Raw genomic sequence first — 20,309 nt, forward strand, 5'->3', positions numbered from 1 at the left:
ATTAGGCCGTATTATTTATGATACTCTCAATAGGCAGGGTGGGGGTCTCAGGGGAGGTAGAGAGACCTCAGCTGCCACCGAGGGAAATGAGGAATGGGAGAGGTTAACAGGAGGAGGTATTGATTAGCATAGAGGATCCAGAAATTAGTTTCACACAAGTGGAGGCGGAAATCAAGGTTGATTTAGACGACGCAGACGAAAATGACAGGAAGCACGAGAGTCAAGGAAGAAGTCAATCAGTCGTTTCTGCTGAGAAACAGAGACCTGACTCCAAAATGTTTCATTTCAAAACACAAACACACAATTTTTCCATCGAGAAAAATATGAAACACTGAATTAAAGGAAGGAGGACAAGAAAGAAAAGAAACATCAACAAGTTGAAGGAAGCACGGAGGGAGAAAGCAGGAAAACTGAATGTATGAGAAGAGAAAAAAGTAAAAGGATAAAAGACTGAGAACGAAAAGAATAATTATTAGAGAGACAGAAAGAAACAAAGAAATTATAGTAACAAATGAAAATAGGAAGAGAAAGATTTAGTGATTTCATAGACAAAAAAAACAGAAAGAAAGAAAGACGAGGGGGATAGAGAGAATATATAGAATAATTATACAATGAATAATGTGAATAGAAAGAAAGACTCTATCAACACTTGTACAAGCCTGACATCTGCTGTTTGATTGTTAGAACAGCAATGAGAAATGAAGAGAAGAGAAGAGAAGAGAAGAGGTCTTGTTCCTGTCCTGTGACTCTTGGTTGAAGACGTCAGGAGCAGTTAAATGTCTCAGGAATAAATGAAATCCATGGCTGAAGATCAAAAGAAGAAAAAAGAAGATTGATGATTTGGTCTTTTCATGAAATCTCATCTCAACTCAACCTCTTCTTTCCTCCGTCCTGCGTCACAGCGACACAGATTCACTCCTTCACCTGGAGGAAACAGAAAATAGCTTAATAACATCTCCCCGAGTGTTTTATGTAACAGAGTCGTTTGTGAAGGAGGAAAGAAATGAAATGAGACTGAGAGATGTTATTCAGCCTCTCAGACAGAATCCAAGTGTGAATTGAAAAGCAGCAAACAGACGTATCACATCTTCCAAAGAAGAGGTGATAGAAAACATCTGGAAACATCAGCAGAGTGTGGGAGTTTCTACTTTAGCTTCCACTGATGTGTGAAATGTGGGTGAGAATCAACAGCTGCCTGGAAACATGATTCATTTGTCAATTCAAGTAAATAATTCTGATTTTGCTAACATAAAAATAATGGTTTGTGTTATTCATCTTAAGCTAACTGTTAATTTTTATGTTCTGTTACATAAAGTAAATTTTTTCAGCACTAATTGCTGCAAAATCATCGAGGAAACATTTGAGATTAAAATCTTTCCTCTCATATTTATTATTTATAGAAAATAACTTAAAGTCCCTGTTCCAATATTAACTTGAATGTGAACGCAACAACATATAATAAAACATACACCTTCTGTTTGAATGAGACTCCACAGCCTCCTCTTCACTAATCACAGCTGCACTTACAAGTCGTGTTGAGCGTTTAACTTGTTGATGTAACAGAGGGATTTTATGTGCAGCACAAAATATGATGTGTTTTAAAGCACCTCTCACACACAGCCTCTATTATCTGCACTGCTCCTCTGCAGCAAATCTCAATTTCACACATTAACTCATCTCTTTTGCAAACACAAAGCTCCGATTCATATGCAAATCCTCTCTTTTCTGACTCAGTGCGAGTAATCGAAGCTGCTCCAGTTTTCAGGATGATAGCGACTGCGGGGCGTGGACGACGGAGCAGGGAGGAGCTTCACCTGTTTGAAATGGTTCAGCCTCGGGGATAAACTGAGAATAATGTGTAATCTGTGATCAGAGAGACGAGTGAAACAGTTCCGGTAAAACTGATAATATCAGAACAAACTGTACCGCTCAGTGAATACAGCTGTGGCTCCAGCACGAGTGACAAGAGACTGTGTAATCTGTTTATTGCTTGGAATAATATTTATTCCTTCACAATATTTTATACACTTAATGAAAACACTTGGACTTTAAAGTAAAACTGATGCATTTGTCTGCATGTGGGTTAAAATAATGAGAAACTGGACAAACCCTACAAATGGCCTCGTTTTTATTTTTATTTGTTTTCAATCAAAGAAACTGAGACTGTTAAAAAAGACCAACGTCGGAGCTCCACTTCTTCCCGCTATCCAGAAATGAAGCCAAAATATCCAGGATCCATATTGCAAGTCCACAAGCAAACTCATTGTAATCAAGCTGTAGTTTTAAAGTTGAAGAAGTTGTATAATTTTCTCACTTTGCTTCTCTTATGACACTGACTCTAACAGGGAACAACAGACAGGAAAATAAAGATTGAGACTCTCACTGTTTATTCTGCTGTGAACATTCTGTGGAATCTCAGGTGTGAACCAGCGAGGGTCTTTATTTATCCTTCAGCGTTTAGTCTTCGAGGACAGAACAGTTGTCTGACATTTACATGCTGTACTATTTACTCTAATGTACATGCAGCTGCTGTTCTGTGGTATAAATCTAATGTATGTACATAATAACCCGGCCTATCGGGGCTGAGGCGACTCTATGGGAAAAGAGCCAGTTGTATTTGTCAGAGTCATGATGAATAGGCCTGAATGAAAGGTTGTGAAATGTAATGCACTTGAATCCGTCTTTTCTCGTTTAACAAAAAGAAACTGAATCATTAGACGAAGGATTTGGTGGAAACACCACAGTCTTTGCTCTTTTGTGTCAACAAGAAGCTTGAAAATAAAGTTTTATAAGATTATATGAGAGTTGAACTTCACTGCAGGAGACAGATGATTGTGTTCTGTCTTTATTCACATTATCTGTAACAGATCTTTGATAAATACAGCCTTTCATTACATTTTGGTATTTTCATGCCTTAAATTTGAAATTAAAGTTCACGCCTGCAGACTGTAAATAAAGATGGTCGACATAACAAAAATGAAGCCAAATCATCTTGATCACCCCCTGGTGGCTGGCTGTGGTATCAGCCTCCTCCATGTTAGTGTATGGGACACAGACCAAACTTAAAGGTCAAAGGTGGGTTCTTTCATTTTATGTATTTCTTATCACACTATTCAGTTTTCCAGTAAATTTGTTATTAATGATTCGAAGCCTGTATGTGGGATATTTTAGCTTCACTTTGGTGCCGCAGGACGAAGTGGAGACATGTCGTCCATCTTTGTTTACAGTCTGTCCCTGCTATCTGAAAACAATAAACTCTTGTCCTGCAACAAAACCAAACCTCTTGGTGGTGGCACGATGGAAAAACAAAAGGTAGTGGCAAACAGAATACCTGTTAACGTATTTCTATTATGGATACTCGTCAGCAGCCTCACAAAAACCGTCAGACTCTATAAAAACCACAGGAGCTGCTCTCAGCATCTTTATGGACGTCATCAAAGCATTTTACTGATCTGAGAGTCGTGACCTTTGTAAGCCACGCTGACGTTCGTGGACAGCGGCGGCTCCATCCTGCGCAGGTCCCTGGTGTCGTTCAGGGGACACTCGCTGGGCGCCCGGCACCGGAACACCTGCTTGTAGGAGTTCCTGAAGTTCTCCGACAGGAAGGCGTAGATGATGGGGTTGACCGAGGAGTTGCTGTAGGCCAGGCAGTGGGCCACCATCCTGAACAGGAAGGACGCCTGGTTCAGGGGGAAAGAGCCGAACTCCACCCACAGGTGCACGATGTGGTGGGGCAGCCAGGACAGACAGAAGACCACCACCACCACCAGGACTGTCTGTGCCGTCTGTGCAGCAGGAAACAGACGAGACAATGACGGGTAATATAACGTCATGTGATCAAATATATAAGTCTGTGGAGGAGCCGAATCAGGGAGATAATGATGGGTAATATAACCTCATCAAATGAAATAAAAACAGATAAATGAGACATGCATTTTATGGCTTGTTTTCTTCTTTTCTTGACACTAAATCATTTTTCTAACTAGACTTTACTCTAACAAACATCATGCGATAAGATAAATTAGTTTATACTGATATTCAGTTCTGTAGAGCTGTTTTTCCCCAGCGAGCACTGTGTGCACGTTCCTTTCAGGCGGCACTATATCACAGGGCGTCAGTCGTTACAGGAGAAGCACGTTCACGTTAGTCCAACATCTTCAGTCACGACAATTCATCACTGAACATCAAGCCTGAAAATGATCCAACGTGGAGACAGAAGAAAAATAAAACTCACACCAACCTTCTTTTTGGAGAGCTCTGATTTCTTGGAGACGTTTCTCAGCTTTTTGTGCAGATATTTTAAAACCTGAAATAACAAAGACATGAAGTTAAAATATTTGTTTATATTTTGTAAAGTTGCATCTACATTTTTACATATTGTATAGTGTCTCATGTTCTATCTATCCTTCTATCTATCTATCACCTCTAAAGGTGTCTTTATTGAAAAACTAAAATCTGTCTATCCGTCTATCCATTCATCTTTCTATCTATCCATCTATCTAATTGTCTATCCATTCATCTATCTATCAATCTATCTATCTATCCATCTATTTATCCATCCATTTGTCTAATTCATGGATCTTGAATCAGAGGGAACTGATTTCTATGATTGTGCGTAATTTGAAGCATCTTGAATGAATTTAAAAAGACTGTAGATCAAATTAACTTAAATTAAATCAAACTTTGGGCACAAGCAAATATGCAGTTTGTTCCCATGCATGCGTAAAATCCGCCAGTACTGTGGATTCTTGCGCACCCACCTTTGCGTAGCAGACAGATATGAGGCAGAGCGGCAGGAGGTATCCGAAAACAAAGGTGCACACCACGTAGACTTTCCTCTGGTGGTCGGGCCAGACCTCCCAGCAGAACGTGGTGTTGTCCTCCCTCTCCACGATGCTCTGGTAGTGCGCCACGGGAGCCGCCATCACCAGGGACAGGGTCCAGATCAACACCACCCCGAGCATGGCGTGGCGCGCCACCCGGATCGACGAGGACTTCCTGGCGTGCACGATGGCCACGTAGCGGTCCACGGACATCGCCGACAGGGTGAAGATGCTGACCAGCATGGACACGGTGAAGAAGTAGTGGATGAACTTGCAGATGAAGGCGCCCAGCACCCATGTGGGCAGCATGTAGATGGTGGACTGGAAGGGGACGCAGCAGAGCAGGTAGGACAGGTCCGCCACGCTCAGGTTCAGGATGAAGATGTTGGTCGTGTTCCTCGGTTGACCCGGTTTGCTGCGCGCCAGCACCGTGATCACCATCGCGTTCCCGAGCGCACCCAGGATGAAAATCAATCCGAATATGAGCAGGGAGATGAAGTTATCTACACCCATCCCCAGAATGAGTTTAGCAGGCAGCTTCACGGTGCTGGTGTCCACGGGCACATGACTCTGGTTCTCCACCTGGAGCTCCATGGGTTTAAATGAGTGCAGAGGAGTTACATGTTAATATAAAAGAAGCGTTTCCTCCACATGGAGCTCAGACTGAGGAGGAGCAGCTCATGCATGTGCACGCTGCTCCCTGCCTCCATAGGAAACGTCACCATGTTGTGCGCAGCAGATCCCACCAATACCTGTCCACTGTTTCCAGTAAGTAACCTGCAGCCAGTCAGAGGGGAATTAAACAACCCTCTGATCCACAAGGACTCAACACAACAAGTTCATTAACCACTCAGTCTCACTTTAGTTTTAAAGTACTTATCGTTTTACCTGAAATCAATTTCCACTGCGAAAATGCAAGAATTTAGAAGTGTGGCTTTGTGTTTTTTATTATAATGTACTTTTTCTTTTCTTTCCGTTTAAATATCAACACTTTTATTAAATCATTGGTTTAAATCAAACCTATAAAATCTATAATTGAACGGTTGTTGGTATAAACTGGGAGCGTGTGGAGTTTAAAGGTGCAGGGGGAGGTTTCCAGTTAACGAGTTGCATCTTGGGAAATGTAGGGTGCAGCAGAATTTGTTATAAGTCAATGTCTTCACAAACCAGATGGTGGCGCTAAATTAAAGATATTTCATGGCAGTGAATTGAAATTTCCCCCTTTCTCTAAAATTACACACAACACATGTCACAAGGCATCACACTCTGGAGAACATGATTGAGATATTTCAGTCGGGATCATCACCTGGAAATAAAAATGGACGTAGACTCCGGGTCTGTAAAGTGAAGCCAAAACCTGAAACCTGATGTTCATTTGTAAAGATGGCGTCGGACAAAATGTCAAACCTGATGCCTCAAGACGGCAGCTCAGAAACCGACGGGTGATTTAACAGCGTCGCAGACGGACAACCTCTGATATCTTCCAGGTTCAAGAAACTAAAACTCCAGAGCGTTTTTGATTCAAATCTTATAAAATGAGTCTCGATTAAACGAGTGAAGGTGTCGGAGCCGGCAGAGAAAGGGTTCCTCCTTTTCATCGATCGCCCTCAGCCCTTCTCTCAGTCTCTGTTATTGAGCTGCTCTGACCACATCTGGCAACAGCTGTATTATCATTATTAAAACATGTGAATCTCAGGCAGACCACCGCGGAGAGACAACCATGACAACAAATATGATGCACATTGCATGTAACCTGAGAGCAGAGGCTGATGTTATCTCTCCAGTTGTCCTCAGATGATTGTGATCGTGAGCTCCAGCTCTCATCGTTTACACGTCCGCTTAATTTACTGGCGTTGATTCTACAACTCTTTACTCCTTCGCTGATGAAAACCTGCGGATAAGAGAAGGAGATGACAGTCATTATATCTCCCTTCTTTTTCTTTTTTTTTTTCAATCATTGAGTTATTATACTTCTAGGGGCATGGCGTTGTTTTGTAATTGGTTTCTCAGCTCGTGTCCTGAAGCAGTCTGAAGTTTCCATGGTGACTCTTCACTTCATCGACCGATATGTTATCCCCCCCCCTTTCTACTGCGGGGGGAAGACAGAGTGAAGCTTGGAGACGGCGTCCGATCATCCCAGAGATGTATCAGCCATTCCTGCAGGATCTTGACGTGATTTGAAAAACAGAGAAAGATAAATGTCCTGTTACGTCCGGAAGGCGCCGACTGTTTCAGGACCACGGACAGTTCATCTCATGTTTGACTTTGATGTGAGGTTTCATCTCTCACATCTGCGTCTAACTCAACAGATACGTGCCGACCGTCAGTCTCAGTTGAGTGTGTTGATGTTTTTCTGGTGTTACTTCAAGGTTCAGTGTTCAAGGATACGTAATTGTCGTTCCAATCCACATACGAAGACATCGACGGCCAAACTAAAGTGCAAATAAACACAATCCTTCTACAAGACACTTGAAACTGAATCGTCCTCCTATAGCGGAGCTTTAAAGTGAGTTTCAGCTCATTGTTCAGTACGGATGAATAAATAAATGCAGAGATAAATAATTAAATGCATCAAAACACTTACGGCTGGTGAAGCAATGCTATTCATTTATTTATAAATTAAAAGTTTGTTTCTGTAAATCTATATTTATCTGGTAATTTATACTTTATTTATTTATGTATCATTTTTTTCTTTATTCTATTTATTTATGTATTTATTTATTATTGTTTATTTTTTTATGTTAAAAGAATTTAAATCTTTATTTCTAGTGAAAATTATAATTTGTTTCTCGATTTTACTTTCATTCATTTATTTCTACATTTATTTATTTTTGCATTAATTTACATTATATTTTTTTAATTCATTTATTATTTTATATATGTTTATTTATTTCTACATTTATTAATTAAATATATAGATAAATAAATGTAGAAACATATGAAGACATTAATGTAGCTTTTGTGATCGTCCGATTCATCTCATGCCACCGGCTCGAAGGTCAAATTTTAATTGTTGATTTATAGAAATGTCAGCTTCACGTGTATTCTGTGTTCATGGACTTACAAAAGACTGTGAGATCATTGTGAGGCAGATCAGTTGTGGTACTTTATTATCCTTCAGTTTGTCGTTTCCTCCTCTTCCTCTTCTTTTAATCTATCATATGTCAAAGTTTTCCCTCTTCCTCACAAATATCTGAGCTTTTAAGGTGTATTTTCTGTGTGAGATCAATTATTGATTTTGTGCTCTATAAATAAAACTGACTTAAAAGAGAGATCTTTTCTTTGTGGAGCGTGAGACATTAACGTTTCCTCCACAGACTAATTAACCGTTAAAGAGCCGAAATGTGACGTTTGAATTTCCGTCTCAGCTTTGAATCTGTGATTTCATGATATCAGACCACAAACCCAGTGTCGCTGTATCATCCCCATCCCTCCTCTGGGATTCCCTCTACCGACCCTATTAGAGCCTCGAGGAGATAAGCTGCTTTGGACCCGGCTGCTCTCCCTCTCAGGTGTTTAGCCCCTGCGCTCCCACCTGAGTCAGACCTGTAGTTGCCATGACACTGAGCCACGAGCAGAGACCAGAGCAACAGCACATCCATTTACCCCAATAATTTGAAAATGGGTTTACCCTGTCTGCAAAGTAGCTGCGAGCCTTACGTTGCCGTTTGGGTGATTTAGCTGCGACAGGCCCAGGTGTTTGTTCTGTTTTGTTCTGGTCAGCTGTCTGCCCTCATTTCACAAACACCAAGTCAGATCATGACGTTTGTTTATCAGTGACGGAGACGCAGACGCTGAGAATCAGTCTAGAGTCTGATTCTCTTCAAGTTCGCTTCAGTCTTTTCTGTCTCAGAACTGTGGAGTCGGGAAACTGAGACTTAAAAGCCCCATTTTACTAAATAACTTTATATTACAAATACAACCTGAATGAATCCTCAACTATAACATTGGTCCAAGAATCACAGAGGGGTAGTGAGCTGGATGCAATTTGCAAGCTCACCACTAGATGCCACAAAATCCCACACACTGAACCTTTAAAGATCTTAAATCGAGTCGAGGTTTCTGTTGAGATTGTGAGTCAGAGACGTGTTTAATCACCACAAAAGTGAATTAACAGTCTCAGTGGGACTGAGTGGGTTTCTCCTGCAGGGAGTCTGGGGCTGTGCAGCCTCTTGCTGTGATTCCCTGCACCAGCAGTAGAGGGAGTGACGGAGGTTTGCATGAGCGCTCGTGTCATTTCAGAGTGATTCGTCTTTCTGAGAGTGACACTGAGGCGAGAGCTGGGACAAACTGCTCTGCTTTCAGATGCTGTCTGGAGCCAGAGGTCTTTTTAAACATTTATTTGCAGATATTAATGTGTGTGCTCAGTGTCAGCAGCAGCTCCTACAAGTTCAGCACGGTCTGACACACACACACACACACACACACACACACACACAGACACACTACACTCTGTGCGTGATCACTGAGCTGCACCACTGAAGCAACTGCAGATAACATTTGTTCCATGTCCGTGTTTGTTCCACACATTCAACGCACAGCAGAAATTTCCTTCAACTGAAAAATGAATGTGAAAAAGCAGGATGTGACTGCATGAACAGTAAATAAATACATTATGCAGAGCGCTCTTTAATTAGTGAATAAGACAAAAGATCCTTAACTAGGTTTTTTTTTTTACATTTAAAAATCTGAAATATTTAATTTCCCCTGCGCCCTCGTTTGCAGCGATTCTCTATTTACAGCAGCAGCGGCTCAAAAATAACTGCTGTTGGAAACAAGAGAGCATGATATTGTTGAGTTGCTAAACAAATGACGGCATTATGCTCGAGCCTTGAGCGGCAGCTTTGGCCAAGTGTTGATGGAATCACTGGCGTTGGACCAGTAAGACATTTGTGTTGAGTTGTTTATCAGGCAGAAGAATCGCTGTGAGGACACACGGAGGGGGAAACACACTCACATTGTACAGATGATCCTATCGCTCACACAATGGGAACCTCAGAAAATCTGAAAGTTTCCGAGGAACAGGTCGACTTATTCTTTCTTTATCATGATTTATCAAACGTAAATCATCACATCGTGAGGAAGTACCGTGTCTTTCCTTGAGCCTGAGGATCCACTGGACGGTGACATCAGCTGCTGCGCATCATCACAGTTGTGTGGTCATCTACAGGCTGCGAGCACTGGATGAGATACGAAGAGGTCATCCGGGGCCACGGCTGTTTGACGGGGGAGGCACCGCAAGGCCCCCCCCCCCCCGAGCTGAGAGGACAGAGAACACACGAGGGAACAGTAATGATGATTTTGTGGGAACCACCTTAGTTATTTTCAGGAAACAGCGACGACACCATGGTCGGAAACCACCTAAAATAACACACCGCAAAAAAAATCCCTTTTTCCCTGCAGCCCCCAAAGTCCCTTGAATCCCTCAAAAGATCTTCCTGTTGTTCATCCTCCGATATTTAAAATAAATAAAAACTTTTCTCACTGCTGCTGCTTCACGTCAAAACTTTTTCAAACCAGCTTTTAATGGGAAGCAGTGACAGGACACACAATGTATTTTTCAATACTCTCAGTAATGTCGGCCTCTGAAAAACTGGTTTCCTGGTTAAAAACTTGTTTTAGTTTTCACTACAGGGAAAAACACAAAGAGAATCAAAGCACCTGGGATTCAAAATACTGTTCGTCAGTTTCGCTGCTGAATATTTTGGAAGACAGAGCATTTTTTTAACACAGTGTCACATTTTAGTTTTTAGCCGATCCAAGAAAAAACAAACCAAACAGCACTTAGTAAAGGAAGATTAAATGTGATTAAATCAACCACCACAGGCTCACAGTTCGATCTGCAGCAAACAAAGATCCAAACGTACAAAACTGAAGACACCAACAAACTGACAAAGCAGAGCGAGCAGCACAGAGAGGACATTTAACTCAGGTGAGACACAGGAAACAGGAAACAGGACAAAGACAGGAAGTACATTTGCAAGAGACACACAAGGTAACTTCAAAGTAAAACAGGAAATACAAAATACTGAAGTTAAAATCCAAACATCGAAAACTCCACCCATTCAAAAAAAAATCCCAATATTGTGTCAAGACAAATCAAAAGTCTCTCAAAAAGTAAAGTGGTACAAGAAATGTTATTGTACAGATTGATTCTATGCAGATGACAGTAATATATATGTTTTGACTGAACTGCAGGTTTAATGATCAGTGTGTTATATTTATTATATTTTGCATAAAGGGAAACATTATCTATGCTCATCTTTAATTTGTGGGAACCTTCCTGTTCAGCAGTTGCATCTGTGCATCACTCACAGATTTCACAAACTGTGAAATATAAACAATTTTCTGCACATGTGATCTGACAGTCTTTCTTTCTTTCTTTCTTTCTTTCTTTCTTTCTTTCTTTCTTTCTTTCTTTCTTTCTTTCTCTCTCCCTCTCTTCAGTAGCAGATAGATATTCAGCTGCCTCTCTGAGTGGGCGTCTTGGTCTAGATCAACATTCCTCTCGGGGTTCGAGGATATCTCCCGTGTTTGTGTCCCACAGCTCTCATCCATGGCCGCTATTGTTTTCCCCGCGCTCGTCCTCGACCTTCCAGCCTCAGGAACAAATCCAAGACTCTTCTGGACGCGAGGGCACAAGCTGTGTGGTCATCCCACTCCCTGGATTCCTGCACCCTACCTCTGTGAGTCCCGTGGGTGCTGCGCTGAGGCTGGGCCCTGCAGGCCGAACAGACAGGGCACTGTGTGTAAGATCAAAACGGACAAACACGTCGGTCTCTGAGTTTATCCCCATCTTACTTGGTTTATTCAGGGAACTGAGCAGCCATGTTGGATCTTTCCAGAGGCCCTTGCTCACAATGAACCTTTTTCCTTTCTTCTCTTTTACCAACAATCTTTGAATTTATTTTCCTGTGTCACAGCTCCACCTTTAAGGAGCTGATCATCAAACAGTTTTTTTAAATATTTCCTGTATGTTGGCGCCGTGACAACCTGCATCTATGTCAGCTGGAGATCAGCAGTAATATGAAAACAAAGGAATCCGTCACTTTATTGGTTCCTAAAAGTTTCAGACTTGAAATAAAATGGAGCAATAACAAAAAGCCTCCTGTTCTGAAATATGAATATTCTGATGCTGCATGGGTGTTTTCTGACAAAACGTATCCTGCAACAGATGTTTCTTTGTTTATCGGACACTGAATGGGACAACACATCCACGACTTCTTGTAGCGTTGGGATTTGCTGCTGAAGAAGTGAAAGTTCTCTGCAGATTAATGAGAAAACTCTCAAACACAACAGTCCTCACTCAAGGTCACTTTTTATCCACATCACACAGTCAACACGTAACATTTGTTTGTGGAAGTGCAGATCTGAAGTCTTTGAAAAGTCTTTCTTTGGTTATTTTAACAAACAGACGATAAAACCATTGTTTTTTTGACATTAAAATGTTTTTGCATCGGTGCATTATGTTGGGTTTGAATGACAAACCTAATATAACCATTGACACAGTAAAGAATTAAGTTTGGTCACATTTTAAATACAAAAAACTAGAAACTCGTGAAAATGAGTGTTTCATTGGTTTCAGAATGAAAAAGAAAAAGAAAATCCAAACATGCAAAGTCCCCACGGGTTCATTTTGTCTGACAACATCACTCTTTTTCTTCGGTGCCGCTCTATATGTTAATCTGTGCGACTCCACGTCCAACCTAAACACGATCCATTAACAAGATGCATGAGGCCGATTTCAACAAAGGCGTCTCAGTGCGGCGGCTGCTTTGCATCAGGCCGTGAGTTCAGAGATGAGCCTTGTTGTCCCTGTGGTTGGGGTGAGGCAGATGAGGAGAGGAACAATGGCTGGGCCCATGCGTGCGGAGGGCGGCAGTGACTGACACAAGCCACTGAAGCTCCAAAGAATGCCTGGAGGCGAGCCAGTGCTGTGGACCACACCGCTGCAACCCCTCCCCACCCCCCACCCCCCACCCCTCCAGAACCTGACCTCATGTCCCATGGTGCCCCGAGACTGCTGGGACGACACCTTCAAAGACGGCCCCCGAGCGTCAGAAAGGCTGCAAACGGAGCTGAGAGCTGTGGGCCGTGGACTGGAGACAGGAAGAGGACGACTGAGCAATTAGACATCGGCCAACCCCACCCAACCTCAGCTACACCCAGCATGGCTACGGCGAGCAGCTCAGGGCAGAGCGCATTCGGGCTCGGGAGGAAAAAGAAGAACCCTGGACTCATGGATCAGATTAGCAAATTCTTTGGGGGAGACAAAAAGAAAAGGAGCAAGGTGAGCATCGAAATTTGAAAGAAAAGTTTTCTTTGTCAGATTAACTTTAACTTTAAGTAGACTTCTGTTCAAAGTTGGTTTTCAGTGCTGGGTTCCGTAATATTTCTTTGCAACTCTGGTTTTAGTTTTAAACCCAAGACTCAAGATCAATATTTCAGCTTCACCATGTATGTCAATGATGATATTAAATATTATCAATTCCATTTAGAATTATTCAGTCTTCCATTGCTGCGCCCAGTGTTGATGGTTCACTCCCCCAGTTCAAAACTTCATATTTTGATTTTATAAAACTAAATTTCAAGTTAGACACCAATTTGTCTATTTTTGGGAAGATTCTCCTTCATCGAGACGAGACAAGAAAAGTAAATACAGAGTGATTTTTCTGGAAAGTAATCTCTAGAAAATTTTAATTTTACAATTAAATCGCATCCCACATTATAATTTAAATTATAACTTGAGAAGAGGAACAAATTATTTTATTTCCCAACCTTTGACCCTTTAAGCCTCTTTTAAGATTTAAGAGTCATTGCTCTGTGATGAGAGTGGCCGTCAGAGCGACTCTCAACTCGCCCCCTTCATCCTGTTTTTCTGTGTGGACGCAGAATGTCGTACTCACACTTTAATGCACTTGACTGTTTGTCGAGGGAAATATTTTTACAGGCTTATACTTTATATGCTATACTTACTATACTTAGACTCTCAGCTTTATTTCTGCACATTTGCTCTGATGAAACATTAAGAAAAACCCTGCGTGTGTGCATCGTGTCACACTGAGTGACAGAGTCTCCTAAATGTGGCTTCACACTGACAACTTCGTTCACGCTGCTTCTTTTTCCGTATTTAATCGTATTTAATCGTCTTTAACTGTCGAAACGTGCAGAGCTTTCATCATTTAGTCCTTCCTCGGCCTCGCTGGTGTGCAGCCTGCTTCATATGGTTTCTCACTCGCACCTGCTGAGACCAAACACTCTGTAAGACCTTCAGAAATCGTGTACTTAATATATCACGAGGCGGGGGAGGGTGAACGTTCAGGAAAGAACTTCAAGCTACCAAGCTCTTTTTTATGCTGCTCTCGAAAGTTAAAAAGTAAAAACCTGATTTGTATTGATAGGATTTCTGTTTGATTTCACATCATTTGAGTTTGTGATGTTTTGTATCGTTTGTAAGGATGGACGATGCAGCTCCACTTTCTCCTGTTGTGCAAATATTAAGCCCGACACGTCTGATGCACTTTTCTCAGCTGTTTTCATAGCATCAAATAACTAAGAAAAAAATTACCAGGAAATAAACACTTATTAAAACGACCTTAAATGAGATCGTTCACAAAATGTCCCGTCTGCTACCAGAGAGGAAAGTCTGTGATAAACATATACTTGATCTCCGTTCTTCACAGGGGTCGTTCCGGGGTCACCTGGCCTCCTCGCCCCAACAATCCTCCGCTCGCCGCCGGACCAATGAAAACGCTGTGGTGCATTTCTTCAGGAGCATTGTAAGTGTTTGGTTTTTTTTTAGATTTGTGTTATTGGATATTGCACAACAGCTCATATCAGTGGTTTACAAACATTTAACCGTGCACATGAAGTCATTTTGTGGCGTCATGCTAACATCCTGAAGTTTTAGCCAAATAATAAACTTCAAATGTAAACTGTGGCGTTAGTCAGAACACAACAAACTTATTTTCTTCCATTTACATGATATTAGTTTTGAATTGTCAGTGTTTTCTTTTACTGACGTCTCTCGGCATCAAACCTGCAGCAGTGTTTCACATACAGCGAACTAACCCAGTTTCCTCTGCTTCACCATCGTGACTCCCTCATTCACATCATGGTACAGAGAGGAACGGGGGGGGGTTTCAATCAGCGGCTGAATTCTTTGTTTATTTCAAAGTGTGTTGATGTTATTTTCCTGCTGTGCAGTCAGTCACTGTGTCGCTTGGTGTTTCTCAGGTTTCCTCTCCTCGTCCTAAATCCAGGGTGAGTCACATTTTTCACAGTTTCTGTTTTGGTCAGTCCAGAGGCGGGGTTACGACACAGAGATCATTATATTCGTACTTCACTTCCTGGTCTTTACTAATGTTCCTCACTATATTTCTAAACGGCCGTGGCTGCATTTTGTCAAGACGTTTTGTTTTCAAGGTTTCCTGTTTCCGGTTTGTTAACCGATGATTTGAAAATGTGGGGTTTTAGTGCCATCTAGTGGTGGCATTGAAAGTGACAAGAACTCGTGCTCCCTGTTCATTCACGAATTTAACCGAAATCAACACGACCAAATTAACATGAGAGATGCTCAAGTACAATAACAGCATTCTTAAAATTCTAACATAATAGCATGTTTACCGTCATAGTTTAGCATGCTAACATTTCCTGTTGACGAAATATTCATAATTTCTTATTAGCTATAAAAATGTGTTTAACTTCTTACACAGCTTAACTCAAGTATAATGATTTAACGAGCTTAACCGCATGTTGATGAGTTAACGTGTCGTTAAAGGGACGATACTCCTCCCCCTCCTCCCAGAAGCTCTAAACTAACATTTTCCTGCATTTACTTAAATATCATAAAAAACAATAATAACAACCATTTAACGACTTTTTACTTGTAATCCATTTTACAGTTGTAGTGACAGTTTACGGAGTAATTGAGAAACTGTTACTGGATTCATCCTCTGGGGATCTTGAAACCTTATGATGTAAATGTTTGGTTTATGTGCAAAGTTCCCAAACGAGGGGTCGGGACTCTTCAGTCGGTCACGTTGATAATATATAAATTATATAAAATACAGGAGTTGAATACTTTTGGCTTTTCTGGTCACCAAGAATTATTCAAGTGACTGAAAAGGTTTGTGAGCTGCTGCCATCACACAGGAAACTGAAATATTTACATTCACGCATACGTGTGGTTTTTATTTAACATCAACAATGGAAGTCTGCCCACATTACTCGCGTTCACCCCCACATTGAGTCTAATCTGATGATGTCATGTTTGTATCCAGATTGTTCTTCGCTGTGTTGAGGCGGAGCAATCACGCTCTCACTGTCGCTCATCTCATCATGTCACTGTATGTTTCTTTTTCATGTCCAGTGGAGAGATGTCTTGGGCTTGGTACGTCATTCAGTCTTTCCTTCTGCAATGGAACAAAAGCCCGACTTCTGAGTGCACCGCTGAGTGTGTGTGTGTGTGTGTGTGTGTGTGTGTGTGTGTGTGTGTGTGTGTGTGTGTGTGTGAGAACAATGATCCCGTGGAGAGCTCCTTTGTCTGCAGTGCACCTGTTACCTAACCCTCACTCTTGTTCAGTCTCGCTTTGTGTTTCGCTGCTTTCCTTGAAGAGAAATATCTTTTTACACTTTTGGAATCGAGACATTCTTCAAACGAGAGCTGATCATTCACTCGAGGCCACGGAGCTTGAGCGGTGATCTGTCAATCAACAAATAAAGAGCTGATTGATTTCTGCGACCTCTGATTATTGGCTCAGAGTAAATCTGATAGATTTTAATCCCCCCCCCCCCCCCTTCTTTGCTTGAATCCAGAGCGACTCGCTGCTTCTGGATGACTTTGAAACTGCTCAGCTTTTTATGAACCACAACCGGTAAACATTTTCTCTTAGGACCTCTTGGCCTGCATCTGTCTCCTCCTCCTCTTCCTCTTTTCTTTCACACCTCTAGTTTTCTTTTAACACCTACACCTCCTCTGTGCCAGAGATGACTCACTCATCCGTATGTTTTGGCTCCCCACCTTCTTGTGAGACATATGTGTCCTCTGACGTCCTCTCACGTCTGTGTCAGTCGGTTCACTGCGGACTCTAACTCGCTCTTGTCAGACGTTTTCCTTCCCCTAAAGGTTGTTGTCATGTGAATCCGGTCCTGTCACGTGTTCACGTTCTTCTCTCCCAGCTTTCTTTCCCTCCACATCGCTGCTGTGGCAGAGAAACCACATACCTGCACTTTTTGTTCCGTTTCAAAAATCACTAAAACATTTGATTATTTCGAAACGACCTTTTGATAAATCCACAATTTCTAGAGTTTCTGTTATTACAAAGCAGTCACATCGATTCGGTTTATTGTCCACAGGGGAAATTCAGCTTGTAAAGCACTTTAAAACCCAGTGAAAAAATAGATCCAATTACTAAAAGGTTGAATCCAATGAAATTAAACGGGGGATAGTTTGAAAAAGAAAACAAAGAGGCAGCCTGGAAATCAGAGCAGTCAACGAGCACATTTATATTTACCTCTGTAGATTTACAAGATTTAAATTGGTCTGGTAAAAAGAGATAAACGTACAAAAAGTGCATTATTAAGGATGTATGCAGAAATTCTTATATTTTTGTGTGATTTGTGGATATGTGTTTTTTTTTGTCCAACAACATCCATACGTCTGCTCTCTGTAATTCAAGCACTGGTTCTACATTTGGGATTTTGTTGTGGGACGTCGATGATGATCTGAGGCAAAAATGTGTCCCGTCTCGTAAAAGAGAAAAAAGGTCCCATCGATGTAAAATGAATTAAACGTCTGCATGAAAAAGGTCAAACGGTGCCGAAAGCAGCAGACGTGCTTTCAGGCCACGGCCTCAGGTCCACATCTGTGCTTACAGACCATCTTTTTCTAGGCCTCGTCGCCACGTGCCGAGAGCGCAAAGTCGCCGGTCAGGAGACGCAGAGACCAAAGCACACTGTCCAGACTCTTCAACCTGGTGAGCTCACTGCACGTTCACATCTGAATCTCCTCTTTTTTTATATATCAATAAAACTGGAGCTCATCAGAAATCTTCCCCTGTCTGTGTTTACCCAAATGCAACAGTGATGCTCCCATCAGAGATCAGTGAGTAATGAATCAATGCAATTTTAGAATGAGCACATACCTCCGCCAAGGCCGAACAGTCCCCTTCGATTCCATTGAGCTGCACGGAATTACACAGACTCGTGGATATCATCCATCTGAATGTGGCTGATTCTTCTCATCAAGATCTGTGAATTATTCCCCAGGAAAATGGGGGAAATCTCACAGTGTTAAAAGCCGGATCTGTACCAAAATTAAATGAGTTCTTTGCTAAAGTATACAACGTCCTTCCACCAAGTTTCGTGGGAATGCGTTCAGTTGTTTTTGCGTAATCTGGATCGAAACAAACAAACAGACAGGGGCGACATCATAACCTCCTTGGCAGAGGTCATAAAGATTCATCATTTCAGTTTGTTTATATTATTTTAATTCATCCAGATGCTTTTCACAGCAGCCTGTCATCGTAATAAACTAACAAACCGAAGAGCAACATTTTCATAAACCCATCTATTAAATCTCCCACACACACGTCATCTACCTCGACTCTTCTGAGGGGGAACTTTCAGAGTGGATCTCAAGAAACACTTGACAATCAAATCGACTTTCATGAAACCCCATCCCACAGATTTCTCATAGCCGCCAGACAGAAAATAGACTCTTCTCTTTTTCTTCTTCTTCTTCTCTCCAGGGAGAAACCAAGTCCCGTCCACCCCCCAAACGCTGGAGCACCATCTTCTAAGCTCTCCGCCGAGGACCAAACCACAGACCCAATGCCGATGGGACGAGACGAGGGAGGAGACACAGATCAGCAGGCGGCGGCGGACTCACAACCTCAAGAAACTTTAACTCACTAACACCAAGCTTTGTGAATCTTTAGACACTGACACTGTGTAGACTTCACTCTCTGGGGTCTGTTCTCCTTTTAATCCGGGTATCTTGTCTTTATAATTTGTTTATGACAGGTTTGGCAAAGCTTTAACTTAAATATCCGACTGTAAAAATCACGTTGTTCTGATGGTGCCACTGTCTGCTGTCTGATTTTCTATTCGTCGTCTGCATTTTGTACACGAGTGACGCTTTTTGTATCTCGCTGCTTCCTCCGCTCACACCAACCAAAAACACGGGACGTCTCCACAAAGTGAGCTTCTGCTTGTGCTTGATTTGTACTTGATATTGTTTTTATATAACAGCTTTGTTTGGGATTATTAAACATGTACAGTTTGTCAAATGAGAAGAATGAAAATGCCCTTTTAAATGCACTGATAATAACACAAGTGTAAATACAACTGGTCCCACATAGTAGCTTTAGCATCATCTCATTTATTATTATTATTATTATTATTGTACGTGATCTGTTTGCGTCTTATATTAAGTTTGAGGTTTTAATGTTGTTTGTGTTTTATTTTGAAAGGCTTGTTTGAGTCGATGGTGGGATCGTAAGTGTTTTAAGGCGGAAGCAGCGAGAGGAGCAGCAGGAGTTTTCGTGCTAAAGGACGGGAAGTTGATTTTAAATGTTCTGAGGTATAATGGTCATTTTCTTTTGTGTTCATAGTGAATTGGATCACGGTTCTCGTTTGTACACGATCTGTTTGTGAGTTCGCTCTAACTGTGTCGTAAAGACGTCTTTTTCTGAGGTTGCTGACATGTTGGTGCTACAGGAGCAGAAAACTGAGTGTTGTGTTTCCACGTTATGTAAAACTCTTGGTTTTTAATGTTCAACCTAACTGGAAATAAACATCTTTTGTCGTCTCTTAGTTAAAATTTGAAAATTCTCTTGACTTGACATTATTTACATTTCTGGGTTTCCGAGGCAATGAGACACGACAAACTTTACAAACCCTAAATATAAGTTAGGAGACACGTACCGTCGCTGGTTGGAAGTGGTCGACCAATCACAACAGAGCGGACCAACATGAGGGCGGGGCTTAACGAGACAGGAACTAAAACTGTGTTTCAGACAGAGGCTGTAAAGAGGAGCTGCCACTCAAACCAAATTAAACGCATTCAAATTACACTAATAATCAAATTTACTATGAAAGTGAACTCAAATAGATAAATACTGGTATGAAACCAAAATCTGTATTTAGTTTTTACTATTACTTATATAAAAGGGACAATGCACATTAATGAACATGTTAGGCTAGTTTTTATCTGCAGGTCCTGACGGGTCGACGGTGAAAAGTCCATATAAGAAAAGTAAATAATAATATATAAGATAAATTTGACACTATAATTAACGTCTGCAATCGAATCAGTAATGGAAATCAATAGATTCACTGAGCAGCTGAATTACTGAGATCCTGACTCAACCCATGCTCCAAAAATAAAAAGAGAACATCCTCTGGAGGTCGATCTTCTCTTTCAGACGTTAATCCCAACATGAAGCTGGTGAATTTACATCAGGTTGTGCTTTTGTTCATCCT

General features: G+C 41.5%; 2 protein-coding genes across 10 annotated transcripts; one reads left to right on the forward strand and one right to left on the reverse strand.

Annotated features, from left to right (window-relative positions):
- Positions 1–1,982: 1,982 nt before the first annotated feature.
- Positions 1,983–11,435, reverse strand: galr1a (galanin receptor 1a). 3 transcript variants are annotated; one of them, XM_069516694.1, is made up of 7 exons: positions 10,691–11,435; positions 9,912–10,082; positions 6,795–6,989; positions 6,577–6,714; positions 4,761–5,411; positions 4,241–4,306; positions 1,983–3,785 (listed from the first exon to the last, which is right to left on the reverse strand). In XM_069516694.1, the coding sequence occupies exons 3-7, from the start codon at positions 6,804–6,806 to the stop codon at positions 3,435–3,437; spliced, it is 1,218 nt and encodes a 405-aa protein (XP_069372795.1). In that variant the 5' UTR covers positions 6,807–6,989; positions 9,912–10,082; positions 10,691–11,435; the 3' UTR covers positions 1,983–3,434. The 3 variants fall into 3 exon arrangements, with proteins under 3 accessions (XP_069372795.1, XP_069372794.1, XP_069372793.1); XM_069516693.1 differs by lacking the exon at positions 6,795–6,989 and having other exon boundaries at positions 4,761–5,405; XM_069516692.1 differs by lacking the exon at positions 6,795–6,989.
- Positions 11,436–12,807: 1,372 nt separating this feature from the next.
- Positions 12,808–19,655, forward strand: mbpa (myelin basic protein a). 7 transcript variants are annotated; one of them, XM_020104399.2, is made up of 7 exons: positions 12,808–13,113; positions 14,507–14,602; positions 15,060–15,086; positions 16,195–16,215; positions 17,717–17,800; positions 17,908–17,928; positions 18,575–19,655. In XM_020104399.2, exons 1-6 carry the CDS (start codon positions 12,823–12,825, stop codon positions 17,908–17,910), a joined length of 522 nt encoding a protein of 173 aa, XP_019959958.1. In that variant the 5' UTR covers positions 12,808–12,822; the 3' UTR covers positions 17,911–17,928; positions 18,575–19,655. The 7 variants fall into 7 exon arrangements, with proteins under 7 accessions (XP_019959958.1, XP_019959955.1, XP_019959959.1 ...); XM_020104396.2 differs by lacking the exon at positions 17,908–17,928; XM_020104400.2 differs by lacking the exon at positions 16,195–16,215.
- Positions 19,656–20,309: the final 654 nt, after the last annotated feature.

Source organism: Paralichthys olivaceus, chromosome 20 (assembly GCF_024713975.1).
Source record: "Paralichthys olivaceus isolate ysfri-2021 chromosome 20, ASM2471397v2, whole genome shotgun sequence".
Lineage (NCBI taxonomy): Eukaryota > Metazoa > Chordata > Actinopteri > Pleuronectiformes > Paralichthyidae > Paralichthys > Paralichthys olivaceus.

Bases quoted from the DNA above. Each gene is read 5' to 3' on its own strand.
- galr1a (XM_069516692.1), bottom strand. From the start codon at position 9,953: ATGTCACCGTCCAGTGGATCCTCAGGCTCAAGGAAAGACACG. The intron at 5,412-6,576 runs GTTACATGCAAT...AAACCCATGGAG, and splicing joins ACATCAGCCTCTGCTCTCAG to CTCCAGGTGGAGAACCAGAG. The intron at 3,786-4,240 runs GTTGGTGTGAGT...CCTGCTGCACAG, and splicing joins CAGAGCTCTCCAAAAAGAAG to ACGGCACAGACAGTCCTGGT.
- mbpa (XM_020104396.2), top strand. From the start codon at position 12,823: ATGTCCCATGGTGCCCCGAGACTGCTGGGACGACACCTTCAAAGACGG. The intron at 13,114-14,506 runs GTGAGCATCGAA...CGTTCTTCACAG, and splicing joins ACAAAAAGAAAAGGAGCAAG to GGGTCGTTCCGGGGTCACCT. The intron at 15,087-16,194 runs GTGAGTCACATT...TTTCATGTCCAG, and splicing joins CTCCTCGTCCTAAATCCAGG to TGGAGAGATGTCTTGGGCTT.